Below are 26,337 nucleotides of genomic sequence, written 5' to 3'. Positions count from 1 at the left end.
GTGTCAATTATTTATTCATTTACTTATTTACATGCATCAAAAAACACACAGATTTTTCCTTCATCATCTTTTTTTTTCTTTCTTTTTTTTGTTACAAAATGCTTCAAAATGATAAAAAAAGACAATAGTTTCCTCTGAAAAACAACTGAAAATGAAACAAAATGTGACATGATTAAAACACTGAGGTCTCTGACTGTGCAGCGTCCGTCGCTGTCCGTTAACACTGCACACGATGCAAAAATAAATGCAAATATGTAGAAAATCCCACAGCCAGTGAAGGCGGCCGAGGGCGTGGAGCGGTTTGGAGCATCACAGCCCCGTCACAGAGGGAAACACGGCGGCTGCAGAGGGGACGACAGTGATTTCAATCCACTTCTCGACTCAGCGGTAGGTCGAACTCTTCGGGCTGCCTTGACCGTCGCCCGCGTCCGTGTCCGGTACTTTCCAGTCCAGCTGGCGTCCCTTCTCGTAGAGCCCCTTCAGGATCTTCCGCACCTCGTCGTTCCCGCCGCCGCGGCTCAGCTCCAGGTACTTCCTGTAGAGCTGCAGAGCCGTGCGCGCGTCCTCGATACTGTCGTGTGTTTCCCCCTGGATGTTGAGGTCTGTGAATAAAAAAAGAAGGGAAAAAAAGGGGTTAATAAATATGTTTTAAGCTTCTTTCTTTTCCTTTTAGCACAATTTGTAGATTAAATTTACGTTTTTTCTTTCCTTTTCATATGCATATTAGAGTAAAGTAAAAAAAAATTAACTAACAGATATCACCATGAAACTTCCCAAGTTTATCACTGACATTAAGACAAATACTTTTTGTATTACAAGTTTTGTCAAATTTTCTGTTTAAATATATAAATGAGGCAATATCTGATGAAATATGCGTTAATTTTCATACATTTCCAGAACCGAAATCTGAAAAATGGATAAAGCCCCTTTCAAAATTCTTGTTTTATTTTGTTGACATATTAGAGTCAGAAGTTTTTACAGAGGGGGTTTTGGATATCTCTTTTTATCACTCTGTAAATGAGAAAATACTGACACCAGCCCTAAAAAGTCTAATTTCGCCCTGTTTTTAGGAATAAAATGTTGTATAAATCAGGCTGTGATTGATGTATCAACAATCCCCTCTGTAAAAACCTTCAGAATATAGACAGGAATAAAACTGGAAGGTTTGTTGTATGTAGGTGCTGCTGAAGTGGAGATTTCTAGCTCAGAGTCTGAGTCTGAAAAACTCATTTTGAGAAAACGGCTTTTAAAGACTTGTACTGTAAAATTCCATAGATTGCTAATGTAAATTATACTTTTACGATTGGTTGCGGATACGGGGGAAATGACAATTTTTGGAGCCTACATCATTGTTCTGGAGAGAGAGAGCTTTACAATGACACCTGACATGACATCGGTCAGACAAAGGCTGTTATTATGTTTTTAATCAGCGCTTTAGTCAGAAAAAGAAGACGACTCCATGGAAACAACGACAATCAGGGGGACAAACAGTCATCGTGGTTCCTGCGGAGGCTTTTCCACCGTTACAGTTTGTGTGTTGTCAATAAACACGGATTAAAACCTTGACGCTGCCACAGGAACAAGTCAAATGTGCAGTTTGTTTCTGTCGTGGGAGTGGACGGACCACAGAGGTCACTATTCACACCAGGGGTGAAAGAAAACTGAGTCAGATCAGTGATCAATGGACAAACTGATGTTTGACCGGACTTTCTGTCCTCGGATTTCTGACTTTAAAGGGATAGTTCAACATTTTGGCAAATTGGCCCATTGCCATAACCTCTATAGTCATAGCAGTAGGTTCGTTACCTTTAATTGTCGGTGCAAGCTATTTTTAGAACGGCGGAGCAGAGCCATGAGCTGCTCAGAGCTACGCTACGGAGGCTCATGGGATTTCTTGGTTTCCCTCATCAGACTCATCAAATACACAATCCAACAACTCCAAAACGCTCTGGTGGACAAGTTGTGACCTGCACATTCACCACGCTATGAGATAATAACAGAACGTTACCAGACAGAGTTGTTTTAGAGGGAAATACAGAGACTACTTGCTGAAAAACGTGCATCAGCTGTTTTGCATGAATTTACCTCTAAAACAACTCTGTCTGGTAACGTTCTGTTATTATCTCACAGCGTGGTGAATGTGCAGGTCACAACTTGTCCACCAAAGTGTTTTGGAGTTGTTGGATTGTGTATTTGATGAGGGAAACCAAGAAATCCCATTAGCCTCCTTAGCGTAGCTCTGAGCAGCTCACGGCTCTGCTCCACCGTTCTAAAAATAGCTTGCACCGCCAATTAAAGGTAACGAACCTACTGCTGCTATGACTATAGGGATTATGGCAATGGGCCAATTTGCCAAAATGTTGAACTATCCCTTTAACATTTGAAGAAAGACTCATTTATTGTCTGTTTCTTCTTTTCACTTCAAATGTGAATAAAAAAAGATGGAATTTGCTCAAACCTTTGTGTCTAACCAAGTCTGCAGCTCGTTCACTTCACTTCTCATGTTTTTAATTGGACTCACCTAAAAAGTACCAGGCGAGGAACCTCAGAGAGATCATCCTCTTGCGGGGCAGGTGGAACAGGTAGACGGTGTCAACGACTTGATCTTTTAGAACCTTAAAAACAGCAGAAACAAAAAGTCGAGTCGTTGCTGCTCAGAGAGAGAAAAAAAACAAAAAAAACCTGAATATTCTCAGTTGTTCATTGAACGTACCAACAGATTAATGACCCTGAAGTCCTTCTGCAGGCCGTGGCCCACGAAGCGAACTCCCGTGTCGATGAGGAAACGCAGCTTCAGGTAGGTCGACTTCAGCGTGGTCAGATGTTTGGAGGAAATCTTTGCATCCAGGTCTCCGGGTTTGATGCCAGAATATTGAGTCAGGTAGTCGACGACCTGGAGGAGCAGACGGACGGTTGAATGAAGGAAGAAGACGGTTAGAAACCAAAAGGAGGTTTGAAGAAGAGCTCGATAAAATGTTCTTTTTGTGAATAAACCTCCACGTTGCCCTGTTTTTTACTGTTCGGACGACTTTAAAACAGATGTTCCTCTCTGTAGTCGGAGTCAAATGTCAATGTAATGATCTCAAGACCTGTACAAATATATTCGGTAACACTTTATAATAAGTAAACACTATTAAGCATTAGTTAAGCATTAATAAATACTTATTTAATTTAAGTTAAGCATTCAATACTGAATTCTTCATTTATAACACATGAATACTCATTAGTATGTTGTTTATAAATACAGTTAGTGCTTATCAATGATGAGTAAAACATTTTTAACTGTTTATAAACTACATACTAATGAGTATTCATGTGTTATAAATGAAGAATTCAGTATTGAATGCTTAACTAATGCTTAATAGTGTTTTACCATATTCCACAAGAAAAAACAATTTGAACTTATGACAAAAGTAATTAATGACTCACAAAATCTTTTTATGAATGTAAAATGTCAGATTGAAACTTTGGTTGTTTGTTTTGTTTACTTTGTTGTGACTGACAGATTTCAGAATAATGATGTATTGAGTGCGAGCCAGGTAATAGAAGATGTATCTTCTCCCTGCTGCTTTCCAACCAAGGAAAAAGAAAATATTGTGTTTTGGTTTGTTTATTGGGAAACGTTGTGAAATTACCTCGACTGGAACAAATAAAGAAATGAAAATGAAATTAAAAATTCTTCTATATTATCAGAGTGTAATGCCAATGAAGGTCACATGATACAGGAAGTGATGGGGACATGTGTCCTCCAAGGATTATAATATGGTCAAGTGTATAAGAGCAGAAACATTCATCTAGACACAGACAGACAAATGGGACTATTTATGTTGTTTTTGATTCCAGATGTTCTGTGTTGTAGCTACCAGATGTTTTTTCCTTCACTCAACTAAGTGGCTCATTTATCTCAGACAAACGTATTAAAATAATGTGACTTATCTTATGTGGCTCATTTAAACTGAGCTCTGGCTCCTTCAACATCATATTAAGTGTTTTTAACTAACAAACAGCATCATCTGACTCTGTGGTGAGTTTAAGGTCCCTGTGTAAAATGCACAAGCACACAAGATGGAGAAACTGCAAAATATCCGTAAGCGTTACTGTTTTTGAGCGACTGCACTTTTACAAAAATCATAAATGTATCTACGTAAATTCGGAAATCCACTCACATAATTTAAGGTTTTTGTTTAATATAAATAAAGAGCAGGAAAAGCCAGACCTGTCACTTCTTGAAGAAACATACTATTTAAAGGGGAACTACGCAAGTCCGCTCGCTTTTCCGCTGTTTTGGTTACGCTCCTCTCCTCCATGTGCATTTGTTTACAACGAAGCCGGCGAAAAATCAATAAATGGAGCAGTGGATAACGTTACATAACATATACAATGTTACGACGCGTGTGTTTATGTAGTCTTAACCGCCATGAACAAAACAATACATTACGGGTTACGGAGCGTGTTTGTGTCGCGGGGTGCAGAGACGAGAGCTGGGACACCGGGGCGGCGACCAGGTACTACACTGATGTTGTAAGGTTGGTTTCCAGCCGTGAGACGCCAGGTGAAGACAGAGAGCCTCCGTTCTCACTCGTAACAAGTCATGTAGTTAACTACCAAAATTACTCCGGAGCTTTTTAATTAAGGTAAAAATGTAGCAGAGACACGGGAGAAATCCTGCTTAGTTCCTCTTTCAAAAAAAGCTGCGACCACATCCTGTGTAACCAGTGAAATAGCAGAGCTGTCATGTTATTGTTACTGCCTCTCACCTGCTCCTGAGTGGAGATGTAGTCGTCGATGAAGGGGACGCCCTCGTTGGGCCCCTGGCCCCGCACGCAGGTGATCCTGGCCACGGACATCTGGCTCGGTTTGATGGTCGACTTGGTGCCGTCGCTGCGCAGCTCGGCCTCCTCCTGCAGACGCACACAGTCACGACCCGGGTTTATTAAAGCTCACTGTCACATGACCACGATGATGTTAGAATAAAAACATGTAAAAACAGACAGACACCATCTAAATTACAGGAAATGTTATGGTCATTCTCAGAGGACAAGACAAATAAAGGGGTTTTATCAAAAATCTATAAAGCACTAAAACACGAATCTAATGACAACAACTTGGATATCAAAGAAAAATGGGAGCTGGAAGCGAATATCATAATATCAGAAGAAGAATGAGAGGAAAACATTTAAAGCCCCAGTATGTAGGAATTCCCCCCATCTAGCGGTGCGGTTGCATATCGGAACGTATTCTTGATGTTGCATTCACGTGAAATCGGGCAGACGTCAGACAGACAACAGACGCTGCATGTAACAGGATAAACAAGCGTCTATGTAAACAAGTGGTCCGCCAGCACGAGGCAAAACAATACAGGCTGACAATATGTTGTCATGGTGATGTCGTATTGTTTACCTGACCCACGTTTTACCGTCTTCCTCTCGTGGAGTAAAATGACATCCGGTTGGTTTGCCGACGGCCGTCTGCCTGACTGCACCTGAATGCAACACCAGTGCCTCCGTCCTTCCTCACACTACACAGTGGTGACAGTTTTAACAGGCCGAGCCGACAGCTCCGGTGAGTTTCCGTGGTTACCTACGGTCACGCTGCCACTCAACGTAAAAAATGGCGATGCAACATGGCCGCCTCGGTTCGATGCGTCGCCCACTTATGTATTTGTAACAACTTGTAACAACTCATTCTAAGGTACAAGAAAGCTTTCATTTGTATGCGGGTGTGATTCGACTTCAGTGAAATACGTATTTATGAAAGCAATATTTGATTTTTGCTAATAAAAAGCCAAATAAGTTACATACTGGGGCTTTAATGAGAGACATAAACTAACTAATAAAACTAGCCCAACATGGAGGGAATTCGATTGGAAAGTGAAAATGCGCAACTTTCAGTGAGAAGTGAGAGAAAGTGAGAAGTGTGAGAAAAGTCAATTAGCTGATGAACAGGAAAACAATCTTCATCATTTTTCAAGCAAAACAAGTGAAAACAAATGCCGCTTTTATTGATTTATTATTATTTTAAACTCAATATTTTGAGAATTTGAACCTTGTCAAAAAAAAATGAGAACCAAGTTTTTACAGAATTATTTTATGTTTTGTAGAAAAAAATAATGAATGCGTCAATGTAAGAAAATATTGGATTACATCAATATCACAAATGATTATTAGTCGCAGTCTTTGAGGCTTTTTTTTTTTTTTATTACCACAGATATTTTCGGTTGCAGATTGAACATACAGTATCTTTCCAAAAGCCAGTGAGTCATGATGAAATCCACTTTTGACCGAGTGCAGACGCTTGATAATCAGTGAGTCAACTGGTCGACTGCAGCTCCAGAGGTGTCGCTGTGATGTGTGTGTGTGTGTATGTGTGTGTGTGTGTGTGTGTGTGTGTGATGGTCGAACAGTTTGTGTGTGACTCACCACTTCAAAGTCAGACAGTGGAGTGGTGCGATGATGACAGGTCGTTTACTAACCGTGGCAGATTCCCTGACCTTTAACCGGATCACTGAGCATCTCTGCACTTGAAACCGGGTTTTTTATTAAAGGGATAGTTCACCCGAAATTCAAATTTCACTCATTATCTACTCACCCTCATGTGGACTAAGGGCTGGGTGAAGTTTCAGAGTCCTCCATGCCTTCTCTGAGTTACAGCGGGGCTCCGTGCAGCACGGCATGTCCATATGACGGTAGCGAACAGAGCTCACTTTTCCTCGTCCAAAAAGACACACCAAGAAACATCCAAATACCTCCATAGTGCTCGTCTGTAATGTCCCTCTTGTATTGAAGCCCCAACATGAGAAATTGTTCCGAAAAAAATTAAATAAGTCTATATTTTAAGCTTGTTTGTAGCGGAAGCTCCCAGTGTTGCTCTGCCGGAATCTCGCGCGATTTACGGAGCCGTGAACTGGGTGTCTGTGCAAATCGTGCGAGATTTGCACAGACACAGGCAAAGCAGTGAACTGAGACACTGGGAGCTTCCGCTACAAACGAGCTTAAAATATAGACTTATTTAATGTTTTTCGGAACAATTTCTCATGTTGGGGCTTCAATACAAGAGGGACATTACAGACGAGCACTATGGAGGTATTTGGATGTTTTTTGGTGTGTCTTTTTGGACGAAGAAAAGTGAGCTCCGTTCGCAACCGTCATATGGACATGCAGATATAGATGTATAGGTATATATTTTTTTATAATTCAACGAATAATGTCAAGCACAACTGTATAGATTTATATTTTTATATTTAAAATGAATCATGTCAAGCTCAACTGTATAGATTTATATTTTTATATTTAAAGTGAATCATGTCAATCGCAACTGTATAGATATATATATTTATATTTCAATGAATCATGATAATTCCAGCTATATAGATTATATATAGAATCATATCTAACCCTGTAACTATGTAAATGTACTTTTCCTTTTATCTAATGGTCCTCTGTCTTTTTGGACTTTTTATGTTAATTTGTTGTATTGTTTTGGGGACTACGGATGTAATTTAGCACATGTGCTAAATCTGGTGTATTTACTGTGGGTACTCTAGCACTCACTGTCCATTAATATGCATTGTCCCGACCAAATAAACAAATAAAGTAAAAAGTAAAGTAAAGTGCTGCACGTAGCCCCCCTGTAACTCAGAGAAGGCATGGAGGACTCTGAAACTTCTCCCAGCCCTTAGTCGACATGAGGGTGAGTAGATAATGAGTGAAATTTGAACTATCCCTTTAAGCTGCATGCAAACCAGAAGACTTGTTTTCTGGAAGCGCCTGACTCACCTGGTTGAGCGTGACGAACTCGGCGTCCAGTCCCACCAGGTCTCCGGCCTGCGGCATCTCGCTCACCATGAGGGGGATGAAGGTGGCGTGGCTCTTCCTCTGCTTGCGAGCCAGCGAGGCCTCGGTCAGCAGCACGCTGGCGTCGATGGGGTTTTTAACTGAAACAAAGAGAAAGAAAAGAAAGAAAGAAAGAAAGGCAGGAGCCGCTGAATAAAAACAAAGCAAATGCAAATGTGCAGGAGAAGTAAAAACAAAAACCGAGAGTCGTCGAACTCACTGCGCAGGTCGTATTTGGTGTGGTAGTTCCTCTTGGCGTAGTAGAGAATCGCCGGCACTTTCCAGCTCACGTCAAACTGAGCAGCTTCAGTCTGTAACACCAGAAGAACAACAGTGTTTTCACATGGCTGCAAACACAACATTTAACAACTATTATTTAAATAAAGCTGTGAAATAATAATTACCTTGTCGATTGGCTCGATTAGGAAATCATTGAAGAGGTACCACTGCTGGTGTGTGACGCCCTGAAACAAACACACACACACACACGTCACTTTAGATCGATGTGACAGATCTCCGTCTCAGACTCTTATTTTCTGTTCTTTTTCTTTGTGATACATTTTTTATTGTATTTTATTTCATTACATTTCCATTCATCCAGACCCCTTACCTGCACCCTTATCCCGGGGGTAGCATTAATTATGGGTGGTTACATGGAAAGAATTTTTTTTTTTTTTTTTTAATAAATACATAATAATAATAATAAAATAATTATTAATAATAAAATAAAATAAAACACACAACAACAGCAGTACATAGCAAACACATTCATGAGTTGTTGTTTTTTTCCACAAGTTTCCGAACGTCATCTATGGTCAAAACCGGAAGCCGGTTTTGCATTTCCGGTGGAATTGTACGTTTACGTTTCCATGGTTTTCAGTCGTTGTCATAGTTGCGGTAAACGCATGGATCTATTAACGCTGGCTTTTAACACGGATGTCAATTTGTGTGATATCCACTGTTAAAAGCTGGTGTGATGATCCATGCGTTTTACAGATTTTCATTGGAAAAAAAAAAAAAAAATCCATGCATTTACCGCGACTACTGAAACCATGGAAACGTAAACATAAAATTCCACCGGAAGAGCAAAACCGGCAAAACAGGCTACGTTTTTGACGTTCGGAAAAAGGTGGATAGCCTCGCTTTGACTCTCTCAGATACAGATTCCAAATTCTGTATCGCTTCTATCTTTGCCTTTTGAGCACGGGAGATTTCTAATGACAGGACTTCATAAAATGACAGTTTCCACAGATACACATTTAGAACATGTGGTGGTTTCCATCTTTTTATCAACACTTTCTTTGCTGCAGTTAAACCCGCTAACGGTACTAGTCTCTTCTGGTGGAATGTTACATTCAGAAAAGTATCATCATTTAAAAGCAATATAGTATGTTCGAAATACTGAAGTATTTTTCTGGCTTTTTATGCTTTTACTTTGACAGGACAGCTAAAGAGAGACAGGAAATGGGGAGTGATTGGGTTATACAGTGCTCCCAGACTCTTGTTTTCTAATCTGAGCTTCTCTCACCTCCTTCCTCTGATGGTACGTCTCTCCCACTTTGATGTGTGCGACCAGGTTTCCACCCGTGCGCGCGTCCAGGACGTGAGGCACCGTGACCACGAGGTCATAGAGCGAGGCGCCATCCGCCTCCTCAGCAGCGCTTAACTGATGAGAGAGAAGAGACGATGAGTCATTAAGGACATGTCAGACTAAACACCACACTGGGAAAAACAATGATTAGATCATCAGCAAACTCTAAATAAACTGAATACAAAACAATAAATATATATATTGGTGTAAAATTGTCTTTTAGCGTACATTCAGACAGATGTTTGTGATGTTTAAAACTGCTTTTATCTTGTGTTTGTCCACCAACAAGCACATGTTATTCTATCCAGCAAGCAGAGCACAGTATTTTTATGTATTGTGTATTTTATTTATTTGTACATTTTCATATACAGTAGATTATTATATATATATTTATTTAGTACTCAAATATCCTGTTTCTCTTTTATGCTGCTGTGACAAACCCTTTTTTGCCCCTCAGGGATGAATAAAGTTTAACCTTAACCTTGACCTTAAAAATGTAAAATCCAACAAGGCAAAAAGGGAATAAAACACATTTAAGATACAGTTTATCTCAGCGCCGCTCATGTTCATGTCACGTGCGTTTACTGTTTGTTTGAGTCGAGGAGGCCGGTGGCATTTGAGATAAAAGACTTTTTAAAAATCCCCCTTGGCCAACGCCTCCCAGAGTTCAAGAGCTCAAAATGACTGGAGAGGGGATGAGGAGCTATCGTCCTCTTCGTCATCTGAGAGTAGATGTCAATCAGAGGCTTTTTGGCTTCAGGGTTCATGCACATCTCAGCCAACACATTTCTGACTTGGCAGCAAGTTTCCATGACTACACATGACCCCTAAACTGTCAGTGTATGCATGAAACATAGGAATAAAACTATGTAAAAAAGAAAATCATCATCTTGACAGCTGTACTCTCAGATATTGTCCCACGATCTATTACAATGGTTCTCAAAGTGCGGTCCGGGTACCCGTAGGGGTCCTCGAGAGGGTTCAAGGGGGTCCCCAACTTTTTCTTGAAATTTTACCACTTTTTTTCTAGATTTTTAAAACTTTTTTGAGAAAATGTTACCACTTTTTCTAGAATTTTTAAACTTTTTTTTTTGAAATTTTACCACTTTTTCTAGAATTTTTTTTAAAAAAAAACTTTTTTTGAGAAATGTTAGCACTTTTTTCTTGAAAATTTTTAACCTTACATTTTTCTTTTTTAGAAATCTTACCACTTTTTTCTAGAATATGACGAAAAAACGAGCGAATACGCACAGCAACGTGTCGCTTTGGGTTGTGAGCGTGCACGACGTGCATCTGCATTGACAGTAATTTGTTTGTGTGTGCTGCCTCCTCCATATTAGATATGTAATACGTTTCATAATGCATAAGATACATTAAGCTTTCGATCCAACCTTAACGTCTTCCAGGGTTCCTACACATTTAACATATCAAAATTCCATGAGTTTTCCAAAACTCCAGTTTTTTTTTCAAACTGTACGAACTCTGCCTTTACTACAGATTAACTCGACTCGGTCAGAGCTCTTCTCACCTCCTCTCCCTCGGGCCAGCTGCTGATCTCCAGCCCCTGACTCTTGCTGATGGACATCTTCAGGGTGAGAGGGATCCAGATGTGCCGCATGTCCTCTGCCCGGGTGTCGCAGGTGAAGCCCTCCATACTGCACAACTCCTCCCCGCTGATACAACAATGAAATCACAGATCTATTAATTGTTTAAATAAATGTTATTGCAACAGCTTCGGCATCTCAAATATAAAAATGTGTTGCTCTTCTTTCATTTAGGTCGTTATGAATTGAAAAACTTTGTCCCTGGGACTGTTGTATGAACAGGAGATGCAAAGTGCAGATATCAAAATGGAAACTATAATTATGACATATTATTATTATATTCTAAACAATTCACTGACTGGTTGAAAACTGATTGAAAACTTTGATATTGAAGAGCCTTACTCTAGACACCACTCTGTGGGCATCGGTGGAGGCTCCTTGGGTTTCGGAGGCTCCATGGCCTCCTTCTGCTTGGCCTTATTGAAGGCATACTGTGACCAGACAGGAACCAGACAAATAATTACTGTAGACAATTCATTCTACTAAAAAGAAATAAAGGTAACTCTTTAATTGAATTTACAGGCCATTTATTATGTCATAATGTCAAGAAAAAGCCTAGAAATAACAGTCAATTTCATAGTAATGTCATGTTTTTATAAAGGCAAAAGATTACACATGCTTTTCATGCTTTGATTTTTTGAGAAAGGCCAGAATTTTTCTCCACCAAGTCCTTGCAATTGACCATTATTTCTCGGCTATTTCTACGCAATCAATCATTATTTCTTGACATTAGCCTACTATGAAATTTATTGTTATTACTAGGCAATTTCTACACACTATGACGCAATTATTCATTATTTCTTGGCTCTTTCTTGACATTATCACATAATTAACGGCCTGTAAATTAAATGGTTACCGAAATAAATTTACATGCGTCTGAATGGAGATTTGAAAAAAACTAAATGAGAGTCGTTTACCTCGGCTTGAACTTTCCAGAATTCGGCCTCTTTGGCGCTGTTCACCTCACAGTTTATAACCAGGACGTCTGGCAGGCAGCGAATGTTGCGCGTTTGCACCTGCGGTTTCACAAAAAGACATTATCACACTGAAAAAATTGATTTAAATCGGACAGGAAATGTGTTATCTGTTGATGTATGTACATAAATAAAATGTCTGTAACTCACTGTGGGCTGATACTTCTCACAGTTCTCACACCAGGCCTGCGTGCTCTGCTCCAGACAGATGCTCCTCTTCAGGATCTCAGCAAAGTCGTACTCCTTTATTGTCTTTTCTGACCGGTTAGAAATTTAGAGAAGAACAATCTTTAGTGTCAACAAGTTATTAAACTATTTAATGGTCTTGTTTTGTTTTTTTGCTCACCTTGAGAGTTTTGTTCGGGGTAATGCATGGTGAAGAGCAGCGTGAGCGAGGAGCGGACCGTCTCTTTACCACAGCGACACAAGCTGCTGTTCTCCACTTCACATCCAAATAACTTCCCGATGGCAGATTCACCGGAGGAGCCCAGAGTGCTGCAGGACACACAACATCATCAACACAACACTAAACAAACACATAAATCAACGTATTCCTGCCTCAGCACCTCCAGACTGCTGTGGTCTTTGTTATGAGGCTGTTTTCACACGACAGGACTTGATGCCCGATTATGATTTGTTGCCTATATCAGATTTTTCTTGACTGTCTGTTTACATGAAATGACCAATATCTGATATCTTTTATCTGTTTGCAGTGTTGGGCAATTTATTCTGGAAAAGTAGTTAAAGGGATAGTTTAACATTTTGGCAAATTGGCCCATTACCATAATCGCTATAGTCATAGCAGTAGGTTCATTACCTTTAATTGTCAGTGCAAGCTATTTTTAGAACGGTGGAGCAGAGCGGCAAGCTGCTCAGAGCTACGCTACGGAGGCTAGTGGGATTTCTTGGTTTCCCTCATCAAACTCATACACAATCCAACAACTCCAAAACGCTCCGGTGGACAAGTTGTGACCTGCACATTCACCACGCTATGAGATAATAACAGAACGTTACCAGACAGAGTTGTTTTAGAGGGAAATGCAGAGACTGCTTGATGAAAAACTGTCCCTGAATGCATCAGCGGTTTGGCATGAATTTAATTTACCTCTAAAACAACTCTTCAACTATGAGATAATAACAGAACGTTACGAGACGGAGTTGTTTTCGTCACATTATTGATGACGTATGACTTGCAATGCACAGTAAATATCCGTCTGTTTGGATTACCAATGTATTAGCAGAGATCCGATTTATTCTCACATGAAATCCAACCTAACAACTTCCAATTTAATGCAGTATTCTCCTCGTTTACGCGCTCATGATACACATCTGGTCCGTCCTGCTTCAGAACCGGCTCACCTGAATCATGTGGCGTGAACACGGCTTTACAGAAGTTCTTCTACCTTCTCTACGTCTACCGACCTGCTGCTGGCCCCCCTGTAGGCTTGAGGACCCTCCTGCTCCTGGGTCTCCTGGTGCAGCTGCGTCAGGATGAACCGGTTCCAGCTTTGGATCAGGCGCCCGAGCCGGGCCTTCCCCGTCTGCTCGTCCGAGTCCGCGAGGATCAGGCCGAGCGCCGACGCCTCAGGGATGGTGCGAAACGCTCGCAGGAAGTTACTGGCCTTAAAGGAGGAGAAGGAGAAGAAGAAGAAGAAATGGGAAAAGATAAAGAGTTGGGGAAACCTGTATGATGAACAACAGGCAGCTGCACCAACAGTGTGGTTACGATGCACATTTGCATTTCCGCTGAGTCACTGGGAGGACGCTCTGCCTGCAGTTATTTACACACACACAACAACAACAACAGCAGCAGCAGCTACCTGACACGGATCTCCCCGTGACAAATCCAACATGTGGAAAAGGAATCCCAGCTCGCAGGCCAAACAAAACTCCTTCTGGCACAAGTGATTCTGCACCAGACAACGGATCGGCTCCAGGAAATACAACACCTGACGACAGGTAAACAGGAGAAAAACAAGTCGTTACTGCATCAATAAGAGGAAAACAAACACCTTTAATAAAGAAACATTACTAAGATTAAAAGGGATACTTCTGGGTTTGGAGAACTTTCAGAGTCATCAAAACGCTTTAGGAGTTACAGGGGGGGTCCGGCTGGCGACGGATTTTCATATAATGGCGGCGGACAGAGTTCACTTTTGAATCGTCCAAAACACACACTATGAAACATCCAGATACCTCCATACTGCTCGTCTGTACTGACCCAAGTGTCCTGAAGCCGCCACATGGAAAAGTTGTTCAGAAAAAACTTATTTGATCTCTGTTTTTAGCCTTGTTGTAGCAGTAGCTCCCAGTGGCTGCACGAGATGTTTGTTCGTCATTGTAAACCATTGGATATTTGATGTAAACACAGAAGAACATCTCGCAGCAAATCTCGCTTCTTCATGTGGCAGCTTCAGGACACTTGGGTCAGTACAGACGAGTAGTATGGAGGTATTTGGATGTTTCATAGTGTGTGTTTTGGACGATTCAAAAGTGAGCTCTATCCGCCGCCATTATATGAAAATCCGTTGCCAGCCGGAACTTTTGGGGACTCCAAAAGTGTTTTGATGACTCTCCTCCATAGAAAATTGGTGAATTGTCGATTTTGCATGAAGTATCCCTTTAATTTAACCAACAAAAGAAGATTAAACAAATGCTAAACCTTCATCGTTGCTCACCTGGATCATGCAGTTACAGTACGCATTGGGAATGTGCGGCTCCAGACCAGCGAACAAGGTCCTGTTGTAATGTTTGAAGTCAAAGTCCTCCAGTCCGAGTTTAGAGTATTTAATTGTGACCTGAACAATTAAAAACAACTTTTTATCACACTGACAGAGGAAAAAAATTACTATCATAACACAAAAATCACCAAATGGTCCAATGAAGTCTGGTGACTCGTACCTTCCTGTACTTTTTGGGCACCATGTAGAGGTGCGGCTCCTCGTCGCGTCCAATCGGTGACTCGGGGACTTGGTTGTAATTGTCGTAGTCGAGCTCCACGTCTTTGATCTTATAAGGAACCTTGAACCGGAAACAGACGACAGGTTTTAAATAACTGAAACTCATCCAGCTGTTACCAGAATGCACCTTGTAGAAATCTGCCCATGTATTTAAAGGGATAGTTCAACATTTTGGCAAATTGGCCCATTGCCATAATCCCTATAGACTTAGCAGTAGGTTGTCGGTGCAAGCTATCTTTAGAACGGCGGAGCAGAGCCGCGAGCTGCTCAGAGCTACGCTACGGAGGCTCATGGGATTTCTTGGTTTCCCTCATCAAACTCATACACAATCCAACAACTCCAAAACACTCTGGTCGACAAGTTGTGACCTGCACATTCACCGCGCTGTGAGATAATAACAGAACGTTACCAGACAGAGTTGTTTTAGAGGGAAATTCATGCAAAACCGCTGATGCGCGTTGCCTTCAGGGACAGTTTTTCATCAAGCAGTCTCTGCATTTGCTTCGAAGACAACTCTGTCCGGTAACGTTCTGTTAGGGTGTTTTCACACATGTTTAGTGCGCACCCTGGTGCGCACCAAAAGTTAAAATGATACATTGTTTCATTTTTCAGTTAGTGCGGTTGCGTTCACACCTGCTTTTTGTCACTCGGGACCAAACTTGGAGAACGTCACGTCTCCATGACTACCGGCTGAAATCTGGAAGCGCTGATTGATAAAACTTTCATGATGTTGACTCCAGTAGGGCCGGTTGTTAGTAGCTCTGTCATTTATTTCTATATTGTTTGCATGTATAACTCTGTTTGGTACTTCCGGCTGGTCTTCCGGTTGCGTTCACCCAGCTCGGCCCCGTTAGTTCCCGGTTAAACGTTAAACACAGGCGGACCTCTGCTGCTCGGTAACCAGCTGCTCCGCGGACCCGAGGGACGGACGCCGACCTGTCCGGTGTCTGAGCGGACTCAGCGGACACGCACCGACCGGCTGCCCCGCTGCTGCTGCTGCTTCGTTTGTGGGGACAGAGCTCCGCAGCACCGGAGCACCGGGCGGTCTCCCCGCTGCGTTAACCTGTTGTCAACGACTACGGGAGCCCTTTTAGCTCAAACGTGTTGAGTTCGCCTGGCAGTTGGGTCGCACCAGAGTGCGGTTGCTTTCACACATCAACTAGTGCGCACCAGAGTTCAGCTGGAGCCGAACCGAGACCACCTCCTCAGGCCGCACTAGTTTTGGTGCATTAGAGTGTTATGTGCTTTCACACTGACCCAAACTGGACCAAATTTAGTGCAATCTAAATTTAGTGCACACTAACACTGCCGGTGTGAATACACCCTTATTATCTCATAGCGTGGTGAATGCGCAGGTCACAACTTGTCCACCAGAGCGTTGTGGAGCCTCCGTAGCGTAGCTCTGAGCAGCTCATGGCTCTGCTCCGCCGTTCAAAAAATAGCTTGCACCGACAATTAAAGGTAACGAACCTACTGTTATGACTATAGGGATTATGGCAATGGGCCAATTTGCCAAAATGTTGAACTAACCCTTTAAATACAAAAACTATTCCCACGTGTCGTCTTTGACAGCATCATCTCTTGGAAAACGTTTTGCATTGTGCTGATACTGATGTTTTCACGTGCCTGGTTGCGCGGCCGGGTGCGAGGATTGGCTGCGTAACCGATGAATCCCACAGTTTTCATCGTGCGCAGGATTTCTGGGTCGACAGGAGGAGCTCGTCTGTGTAAGAAAACAATGTCATTAGATTTTTTTTTTTTTTGATTCCATATATCAATATTCCATCAACATTTCACATATACGATTTTCCAACAGTATAAAACATACTGATACTACTCCACCAGGGGAGCAGAGACATAGATAGACATAATTTAAAGCCTTTTTCTCCCGTTGGAGGGTAAACATATCAAATAAACATACGAACAAAGGACAAGTTTGTAGCCTGAACCAAGGGGATCAATAATCTACAATACACAGTGTCCTTATTGCACAGAGTCCCAGTGTTCCCAGTTATTCTTAAAACCATCTGTTTTTAGTCCAGCTGAGAAAGTCAACTTCTCCATTTTATAAATATTAAGCTTTTCCTCTCCTCAACCCAATCCTCCATTTTTGGTGCATCTGTTTTTAGCCATTTCCTCGTGATGGTTTTTTTTTCACTGCCACCAACAATATATATATACACACCGGTATGTATTTTTCTCCGGACACTGTGATCTCTTGGTTCTCTTTTCCCAAATATAAAACTTTAAATGTCAATGGAAGTTGCACTTTCAGAATTTTTTCCATACTCTTCATCAACTCCTGTCAATAAGGTATAATAATAAAACAGGGGCATCCCCACTTTTCTTTTATAAATATTGTATTGTTTCTACTTCTTTATATAATTTTGTGAATGATTTTTTGCCCTGGTCTGAATCATCAGCTGAGATGGATAATTTAATAGTTCCCGACTCTAGCTCATCAGTTTGCTGCTCCATATAATGCTGCATCTGTAGATATCCGTCTGTATAAATCTTGATTGTGTAATCCATATAGATTTTTTTAGATCCTAAAAACTTTTGATGCCCTTCTTTTTAAAAACCTCCAAAATATTGTTGTCCCACTTCCCATCTACTGTGTTTGGTGTGAAGTCTGAATCATGTGTCATCCATCATCCAGTACTTGCTCTGCTCAGTCAGACCATATGTTCAAGGGCATACATGGATTTAAAGGACAATTCCAGGCAAATTCAACCTGGGGCTCTACTAGTTTCCTAATATTTTAAGTCTAAAAGAATGATTGTGAAGATTTTCTTTTTTAATGTCTCCTGTTCTGCAGTAGTTCTGTCTGTCCCTGCGTCGCCACAGCAGCGTATAATGGGAGCAGACCGATCTTACCTCTTGAAGTAAACAAACCCCTCTGTGTATGTTTGAAGCCATCTGACGCTGTCTGTGGAAAAAATTGCAATTTTGTGAGATGTAAACAACCTAAACCGGTAAGATTGGCTCCCATTGTACGCTGCTGTGGCGATGCAGGGACAGACAGAACTACTGCAGAACAGACATTAAAAAGAAAATCTTCAGAATCAGAATCATTCTTTTACAGCTAAAGTATTAGGAAACTAGAGCCCCAGGTTGAATTTGAGACAAGTCTTGAGGCAGGTTCACTCCCAAGTACTTCATGAATTTTGAGTCCCAATTAAACCTAAAACTCCCTCTAATTTTTTCCTCATGTTCAATTTATAGCCTGAAAATTGACCAAATTCCTCAAGTGTTGACATGAGTGCTGGAAGAGACCTATTGGGATGTGTTAAGTATATTAATACATCATCCGCGAATAATGCAATTTTCTGTTCATCTCCCTTAATGAGATTTTATTTTTTAACTTTATTAAATGGCAGCAGTTCAGAAAAGAAATGATAACGACTCAAACTAATGTAGTGTAATTCAACAACACCATAAACTACAGTCATTTACATCATTAAACTACACTGACACCAAGGTGTGAATGAACTTTTCCTAAACAGACGTGAAACATTATGTGTTGTTGCATGATTATTAGTCAGATGTGTCTGACTGGGAAATCACTTTCTAAAGCTTAAAGTTGGTATTCAACTGGCATGGAAGTATTTTAATGAGATTTGAACAGTAAACAAAATAAATATAATAAATGTCAAGTTATATTTTATAACCATTCATTGATGATGGTAAAACATGTGTTGACATCACTTCAGAGGCTCTGATTGTTCCATAAAATCCTCTGACAGTAAAACCAGTGACATCAGTTCAAGAGAAGTCGTCAACACCACGAGCAGCAGCAGAAAAGAGAAATTTGCAAGTTCCACTTAATGACAAAATATTTTTATGGTTAGGTAAGGTAACATCTCTATTTTTCCTCCAGCTGCTCCAGTTTTTATAGTTCGCCGTCGGAGGTTGCACAACCAGTTCTACATTTCTGCTGCTGTCGACAAATCCCACAATAAGAGACCGAAGCCAACAATGTGCGCGTCTGTCTTTGAATACTTTCCAACTTCCTTATCACGGCTGCAGCCGCCTGCCCCCGAGCGCGCCGGTTCTTTCTGAAGACGTAAATCTCGAGGCACGAATTCATAGTTCCAGTTTGAACAAAGGCTGAATTATCGCCTGAGGCCGCGGGGCGATGCGGTTCAGAACAAACATTACTCAAGCAGAAGAAAAATAGAGTACGTGATGGGAAATGTGCAGGTGCACTCTGAGTGTGTGTTTGCAGTGACTTCATGATAAACCTCAGTGTTGATGTTCAGGATAAAGAAGAGGAACATGTGGCCCAGTGAAACACTCACAACATCGATGTTAATATAGGTCAATGACACACAGTGAGAAGAAGAAGGAGAAGAGGAAGCTGCTCTCAGAGTTTGGCTTCACAGACGATACTTCAATGTTGATTTTATGAGATTTTGCTGACAACAAGAAAAATCATATTGAAATATTGAATATCATCGGCTAATTTAATGTGTATGTAATGTAATGTATGTTTTGTTTCGTTACAAAATGTCTTTATTCCTTACTCTACTTGCCTCATGTATTTAATATTGACTCCAGTTCTCTTACAGCATTGAAGCCTCAGTGTTTTTCTGTTAAATGTAAAATGTGCTCCTTTAAATGTTAACTTTACACATGTGTTTAATATACATTCATTTCATTCATCTTTACTTACATTTAGTGTTTATGGTATTTATTCTACTGTAACTATCCCTCCTTTTTGCTCTTTGCTTTACACACCATGTCAAGTCCCTGATAGACAGATAAATACTTTATTTATCCCGAAGGAAATTCAGCTGTAATAAGGTCAATGACATGATGCAACCAAATGTTAAGTGGTGTAATGGGTTTTTATAAAAAGAAATCTGACTGTAGACAGGAAAATAAATCTGGACTCAAATTTGGAATAAAAGTAATTCACTTTTGCAATGCAACACTAAGTTTCTTGACTAATTTTACATAATCTGACACATCATTTTGTTTTTAAAACCATTTTTTTTTAAAAATATTTCAACACTGTACTGTGTAATTTAATTTAATTACTTTATTCTACATTCTTATCAGAGTGGTTTTGTTTCGTTTTGTTTTGTGGTCATTTTCGTTTGTATATGTGTATATGTGACTGTGTTCACGTGCATATATGTATAAAAAAAAATTTATTTCTGTGATTAGAAGTATCATACTGTATTTTTTCAATAAAAATATTTTGGGGAAAAAAAATATATATATATATATTTATATATTTCTGAATTGCTCTTCTTGCCAACCCTTATTTGTCACTGACCCAATAACTACTTGTCAATAAAAGCGATTCTAGTAAGACGTTAACTTGTGTGCTTTTATTTCAATTACTTATTTTATTGTTTTTATTGTACGGCTTTTACTTTTACTCATGTTGCATGTCTTTATTTAATCTAATTTGTATTTTATATGTACTTTTACGAGCTGTTATGTCTGTTATTCCTGCTGTGTTATTGTTATTATTCCGTGCAGCACTGTGTTGTACAAATACAGACGGACTGGACCAGATGATCGGATGCTGGTTCTGATCATTTGGGACTCGACGATGGAGAAACGCTGTGGCGGCGACGGCGTTACCTGGGGCTCGGCGTGGCCAGCGCCGTGGGCCAGTCGGACAGCAGCGGCTCGGCGCTGGTCAGCGGCATCGGGATGAGTGAGATGGGCAGCAGGTCGTGGTTCCAGTCCAGCTGAGGCAGCGAGTCGACCAGACACGGCAGCGCGAAGTCCGTCTCTCTGGAGTAGTCGTTGAACGAAACCTCCGGAGCGTCCGACCACAGGTGGACGCAGCCGCCCGAGTCCCCGAAGGCCAGCGCTTGTTTGCTGGACGACACGTCGAAGCTCATGAGCAGCTGGCCCACCGTGTTCACGTGGAAGATGTCGGCCATGTTGGCGAGACCAGTGGGTTCACAGAACTGACACTGACCTGGAGAAAAGAAACAGGAAGTGGACGATTTTATCAGAAGCACATTATTATCAGTAATAATTCTATTATTATTATCTCTTTTCTTGCCGTTTTCTCGTCTTTCACACATGAAATCCCTGATCACACTCCATTATTTCTATTACTCGCTATGTTTATCAATATTACTGTTTTTTGTGACCATTATTATTATTATAATTATCTTTGTTATTAGTAGTAGTAGAACTGAGTCATCACAACATGGTACTGTCTTTACTGTCTCTTCTCCTCTGTGTTGCTAACCCTCCTCTCCTCCATGTGCATTTGTTTACAACAAAGCCAGTGAGAAATCAATCAATACATCACGTGATATATCATATACAATGTTATGTGTTTATATTACAGTATATTGTGCTGTATACATTTTCTTTTTACTCTGATGAATGGAAGTTGCTTTATGTGTGATAAAAATGGCTACCTTTCCTTGACAGTATGACTGCAATGTGTGATGTCAAGCCTTATAGGCTACTCTTACCCTAAAATCCTGTTTTAAATTTTTAAATTTTTTTAATTTTTCAGTTTTATACACAATTGTATTCTGTTAGCTAGACAAAAAACAACAACTAGTACAGTAACTATTGTCAGAAGGAAGGACTGGGCATCTAAACATTTTGACTTGCAGTGCTCACACAATGCCAAAGGGACGATGCATTTTGGGGGCACTGACTATTTGTATGAGAAGGAAATGACATGAACTGTTTTGAGAGAGAGAGATTCGCTTTTGCAAGTGAGCTGTGGTGTTGTGCTGAACTGTATCACTGTTTTGCCAAATGATCTTAGGAGTTTTGAGAATGTAATTTCTGTGTAGAGAAATGAGCCAAACCAACAGAGAAAAACTGTAACACACGTGCAGACTTCCACTCGTGCCTTCAGTCATATTTCACAGCAAAAAAGTGACACAGGAGGACTTACAGGACGTGCCAGTTACGCAGTGCAGTGCCATGAAGGAAGATCAGAGGACGACGTACAGTACATACTGTCCCTTTAAGCTACAAATCCTGTTTAGTTCCTCTTTAAATTCCATCCTATATCGTCACACCTGTTACTCCGTATTGTCTCATACGTTTTGTTTTGTTTGTCTTTTATTCTTGTCATCACCGCACTTGTCTTATATGGGCTCTATGCACAGCTCCACTACTTCCTGAACTTATGCTGCGTTCGATTGCACTCGGAACTCAGAAAGATCCGACCTCCGAATAGGAAAAATGCAATAGAACGGCCCTTGAAGTCGGGACTCCGACTCAGAAACTCGGGTAGGATCCAAGCAGCCCGAGCCGGTTGGAATTACGTCAAAGCAAAATGGCGTCGCACACCATGAGAGGTATTTATTTATTTAAGCTATTTATTTTCCAACCTAGACATTTAAGCAAGGGAGAAGTTATGGAAAAGGGAATATAGCCTAGTTCCACGCGTACTGCAGCAAGAGTTGACATCTGCACGGTTCGTTATGGCGCATGCAGGATTCCCCTCGCTGGTGCGTTCAAGACTGTGTGTTGCAGAAGTGGCGTTTCTCTTTCTCTCTCTCCACCAAGCAGCCAATGTTCTTCCCCAGCAGTAGCTACTTTTTGATGCTCAAAAGACATCAGCTTACTGTGGCTGGCCATGTTTTCCGAGGTTGCACAATGAAACGCATTTACCTCGGAAGTCGGATTTTCCGAGTGCAATCGAACGCAGCATTAATGCAGCTCTTTTATTTCCTGTCTTACATTATTGGACAAACTGATTCATCCAGGTGTGTCTGAGTAGTCACAATGGTCAGACACACCTGGATTAATCAGTTTGTCCAATAATGTAAGACAGGAAATAAAGGAGCAGCATTAAGTTCAGGAAGTAGTGGAGCTGTACATAGAGCCCATTGTTTGTCTCTACACAATAAAGAAAAAAAAAAAAGGTGACGCACACACACATCATTGGTATGAACGTGAACACACACACACACACACTCTCCTGGACCGGTACCTGTCTGAGAGATGATGGCCAGCCGCGACGTGTAGGTGGGAATGAAGCGCAAGAAGAGCGGGTCCACGTGCACTTGCAGCGGCGTGACGGCTCGCATCATGCGCAGGTCGTAGACCATGAGGAAACGGTCGCACGCCATCCCGTTCAGGCCGCGGCTGGAGAACCCGCACGCCGCCAGGAGGTTCCCGTGGACGTCGAAGTCCGAGAGGCTCCCGGAGAACGCGTCGAACTCGTGCTCCGTCTTGAAAGTACGCAGGTCCCGAAGAGTTATCTGGTTTAAACAAGCGATGAGGACAACATGAAAATTATGAAAAAAGACCAACACTTTTGAAACATTTCAGCACATAACTATTCAGAACGTCCCTCTCTCACTTGTATTTTATGTGAGTTTAATATCATTTTTATATTTCTATATTTGCATATTTTTCTACTTATTTACCACAATTATACCACAAGAACCACATTCCACATGTGTGAGATAAATAAACAGTCATATGTCTTATGAAAAAACAAAAAAAACATTCAAAATCAAGTTGAATGGTCAAAATCAGGTCAAACAGGTTCACAGGTTCCTCACCTTCCCAGAAGTGTGTCCACAGAAGAAGTGACGACCGGTCTGACGCATAATCGCCACTCCTGGTACCTCAACAGTGAACTGTCAATGTACAACAACAACAACAACAAATAATTAATAGGTTAATTAATTACTTTTAAAGGGGAAGTGCCGTTTTTTACAACCTGGACCTTATCTGTAGCGTACTGTAAAATACGGTCGTTTACTCGCCCATATAACTTTGGTGTCACTAGGAATCCTTCTGACGATATTCAGATCCATTCGAGAGCAGCGTATATCCACATAGCGGGAGTGATTGGGGCACCGAAATGCAGCCTCTAAATAACGCATTATTTGTGGCGAAACTCGTTCATTTCACCAATATTTTTTATTTTTTTTTATTTTTTTTATTGGTGAAGTGATAGACAAGGTGACATGAAGGACAAATATGTTATAAACACAAACACAAACATACAAACAGTCGACATAAGTACAGACAACAACAGGAAATGACATGCCACGATGACACATGAATGTAAATTTCACCAATATTTTCTTATGAATCGCTAGTAGGTCAATCTACAGATCCCGGATGACAACAACAGACAACTCCGGACTCAAAGGGGAATAGCACTAGAGAATAAAAACAAAATATTGGTGAAATGAACGAGTTTCGCTGCAGATAATGCATTATTTAAAGGCTGCATTTCGGTGCCCCAACCACTCCCATTATATGGATATATGTGGCTCTCAAATGGATCTAAGTATCATCAGAAGGATTCCTAATGACCCCAAAGTTCCATTCCATTCCAAACAACCATATTTTATGCCAGAGATAAGGACCAGCTTGTAAAAAACAGCACTTCTCCTTTAAGTCAATTATTATTATATAATGAGATCAATATAAATAGTTGTGGATGTTTAGAAGTCTAATTCCACCGACTCACCCTTTGAGTCTCTTGAACAGTGTTCAAGTCGACTTCAACCACGTAGTTTTGTAATCCGCCCGTGAGCAACATGTTGTTGTCGGTCATGAGGAGACTGTGCATGTCGGCGGCTTCGTCCATCCTGCACACAAACTTGAATTAAACTTCTTTGCAGCTGTGGTTGCTCACATTCAGTCTCAGATATCTGCTCCAGTCCAGCTCAGGTTTAGACACTTTTTGACACTTACGGATAATCGAACATGTACAGGCCTCCACGGGTGTAGCACTTGAGGTTGCACTTGGAGAGGAATAAGACGCCGGTTTCCAAACTCTGGATGTGTCGGATGTCGTCTGTCGCGTGCACCTGGAAGGAGGAATGGCGTCCCATCGTAGGTCCAAAGAACGAGGTAACATGACCCTGGAGAGAACAAACAGACAGGATAATAAACAGAATTTACATATACTACCTACGTACATATGGCCCTCGTGAGCCAAAACGTCACACCTCACAAAAGTGCTATAAAAATGTTGTATAGAAGTTTTTTTTTTAACTTTCATCACATGAAATCTTTTCAGCAACTTCAGACTTAACCACAGATATAACATTTATTATTTTCTATATATATTTTTTAATGTTTTTATGCCCTTTTTGTCATAAAACCCCTAATTTTTTCAATGAGAAAAACACAAAATATGCAATATTTTATTTTAAAAATGAGGTGCAAAGTGGAATAGTTTGGATGAGGTTATTACAGCCTTGAATATGTCAATTGATGGTATTGATGGGAAAAACAATATAACATGTCAGGGTTACAGTACATCCAAAATGTGTGATTATAGTGGGACTCAATAGTGTCAAAACAGCGCTGAGGGATACAGGTGTCGGTAGAATGCATATCTCCTATTCTATACACGTTGCAATAGAGGGGGGTCTGGAATTTAAAAATAATAATCATAAAACACACTACCTGCCCAACTTTCATACAATTAGCTATTAAACTGACTGAGATATTGAGAATTAAAAAAAAAAAAAAACGCAAAATGGGACCATTCGGCTCACAAGGTGTCCTGAGGGTTAAAGGTAAAGTTCAAAATTTTGGCAAATTGGCCCATTGCCATAATCCCTATACTCATAGCAGTAGGTTCGTTATCTTTATTTGTCGGTGCAAGCTGTTTTTAGAACGGCAGAGCAGAGCCGCGAGCTGCTCAGCTACGCTACGGAGGCTGATGGGATTTCTTGGTTTCCCTCATCAAACTCATCAAATACACAATCCAACAACTCCACAACGCTCTGATGGACAAGTTGTGACCTGCACATTCACCACGCTATGAGATAATAACAGAACGTTACCAGACAGAGTTGTTTTAGAGGTAAATTCATGCAAAACCGCTGATGTGCGTTGCCTTCAGGGACAGTTTTTCAGCAAGCAGTCTCTGAACCTACTCCTAAAACTATAGGGATTATGGCAATGGGCCAATTTGCCAAAATGTTGAACTATCCCTTTAAGATTGGTCATAAATAATCTGTGTGCCTCTGACTGCATCCCATAATAACAACACAGGTCCTCACCCTGTGGTTTCCCATCCAGAGCATCTCCTCCTGCAGGTCAAAGTGCGTGGCGGTGACCGGGATGCCGACCTCGGACACCGCGCTGTGCAGCTCGGAGAACATTCCCTCCATGAGATGCACCGACTCGGGGACGGTCACGGCCAAACCCTCGGGGTCCAGCTCCACGCCCTGCAGCAGGCTGGGGTTGAGGTGGGGGTCCATGGACGGCTCCATGCCCGCCTCCAGGGTGCCGTGCAGGTTGGGCGGGTACTCACCCATCCCGCCGTCGAGACCGTCAAAGTTCATCATGAGTACAGCTAGTTCAACCTGCAGAGGAACAGGGACACATGTGAACACACTGAAACCTCCAGGCTGCTACTACCAGCCTGGAAGAATGAACGCCTAGTTA

General features: G+C 41.2%; 1 protein-coding gene across 1 annotated transcript in view; it reads right to left on the bottom strand.

The window, feature by feature from the left end:
• pan2 (poly(A) specific ribonuclease subunit PAN2) overlaps positions 1–26,337 on the bottom strand; it is a 30,517-nt gene continuing 4,180 nt past the window's right edge. The window contains exons 2-25 of the mRNA XM_085782777.1: positions 25,950–26,255; positions 24,628–24,797; positions 24,401–24,521; positions 23,478–23,555; positions 22,901–23,171; positions 20,560–20,905; positions 16,588–16,684; positions 14,903–15,022; positions 14,680–14,799; positions 13,822–13,950; positions 13,424–13,623; positions 12,348–12,496; positions 12,152–12,258; positions 11,945–12,043; positions 11,370–11,458; positions 10,952–11,096; positions 9,361–9,498; positions 8,237–8,296; positions 8,053–8,143; positions 7,776–7,933; positions 4,758–4,901; positions 2,714–2,893; positions 2,522–2,615; positions 1–602 (exon numbers count right to left, since the gene is read on the bottom strand). Of these exons, the coding sequence (XP_085638903.1) occupies positions 382–602; positions 2,522–2,615; positions 2,714–2,893; positions 4,758–4,901; positions 7,776–7,933; positions 8,053–8,143; positions 8,237–8,296; positions 9,361–9,498; positions 10,952–11,096; positions 11,370–11,458; positions 11,945–12,043; positions 12,152–12,258; positions 12,348–12,496; positions 13,424–13,623; positions 13,822–13,950; positions 14,680–14,799; positions 14,903–15,022; positions 16,588–16,684; positions 20,560–20,905; positions 22,901–23,171; positions 23,478–23,555; positions 24,401–24,521; positions 24,628–24,797; positions 25,950–26,237 (3,615 nt within the window). The 5' untranslated portion in view covers positions 26,238–26,255 and the 3' untranslated portion in view covers positions 1–381. The remainder of the gene's footprint in view (positions 603–2,521; positions 2,616–2,713; positions 2,894–4,757; positions 4,902–7,775; positions 7,934–8,052; positions 8,144–8,236; positions 8,297–9,360; positions 9,499–10,951; positions 11,097–11,369; positions 11,459–11,944; positions 12,044–12,151; positions 12,259–12,347; positions 12,497–13,423; positions 13,624–13,821; positions 13,951–14,679; positions 14,800–14,902; positions 15,023–16,587; positions 16,685–20,559; positions 20,906–22,900; positions 23,172–23,477; positions 23,556–24,400; positions 24,522–24,627; positions 24,798–25,949; positions 26,256–26,337) is intronic.

This window comes from Trachurus japonicus, chromosome 7 (assembly GCF_045865225.1).
Source record: "Trachurus japonicus isolate A0001 chromosome 7, Traja_1.0".
Taxonomy (NCBI): Eukaryota; Metazoa; Chordata; class Actinopteri; order Carangiformes; family Carangidae; genus Trachurus; species Trachurus japonicus.
This window is presented reverse-complemented; position numbering and strand designations above follow the sequence as displayed.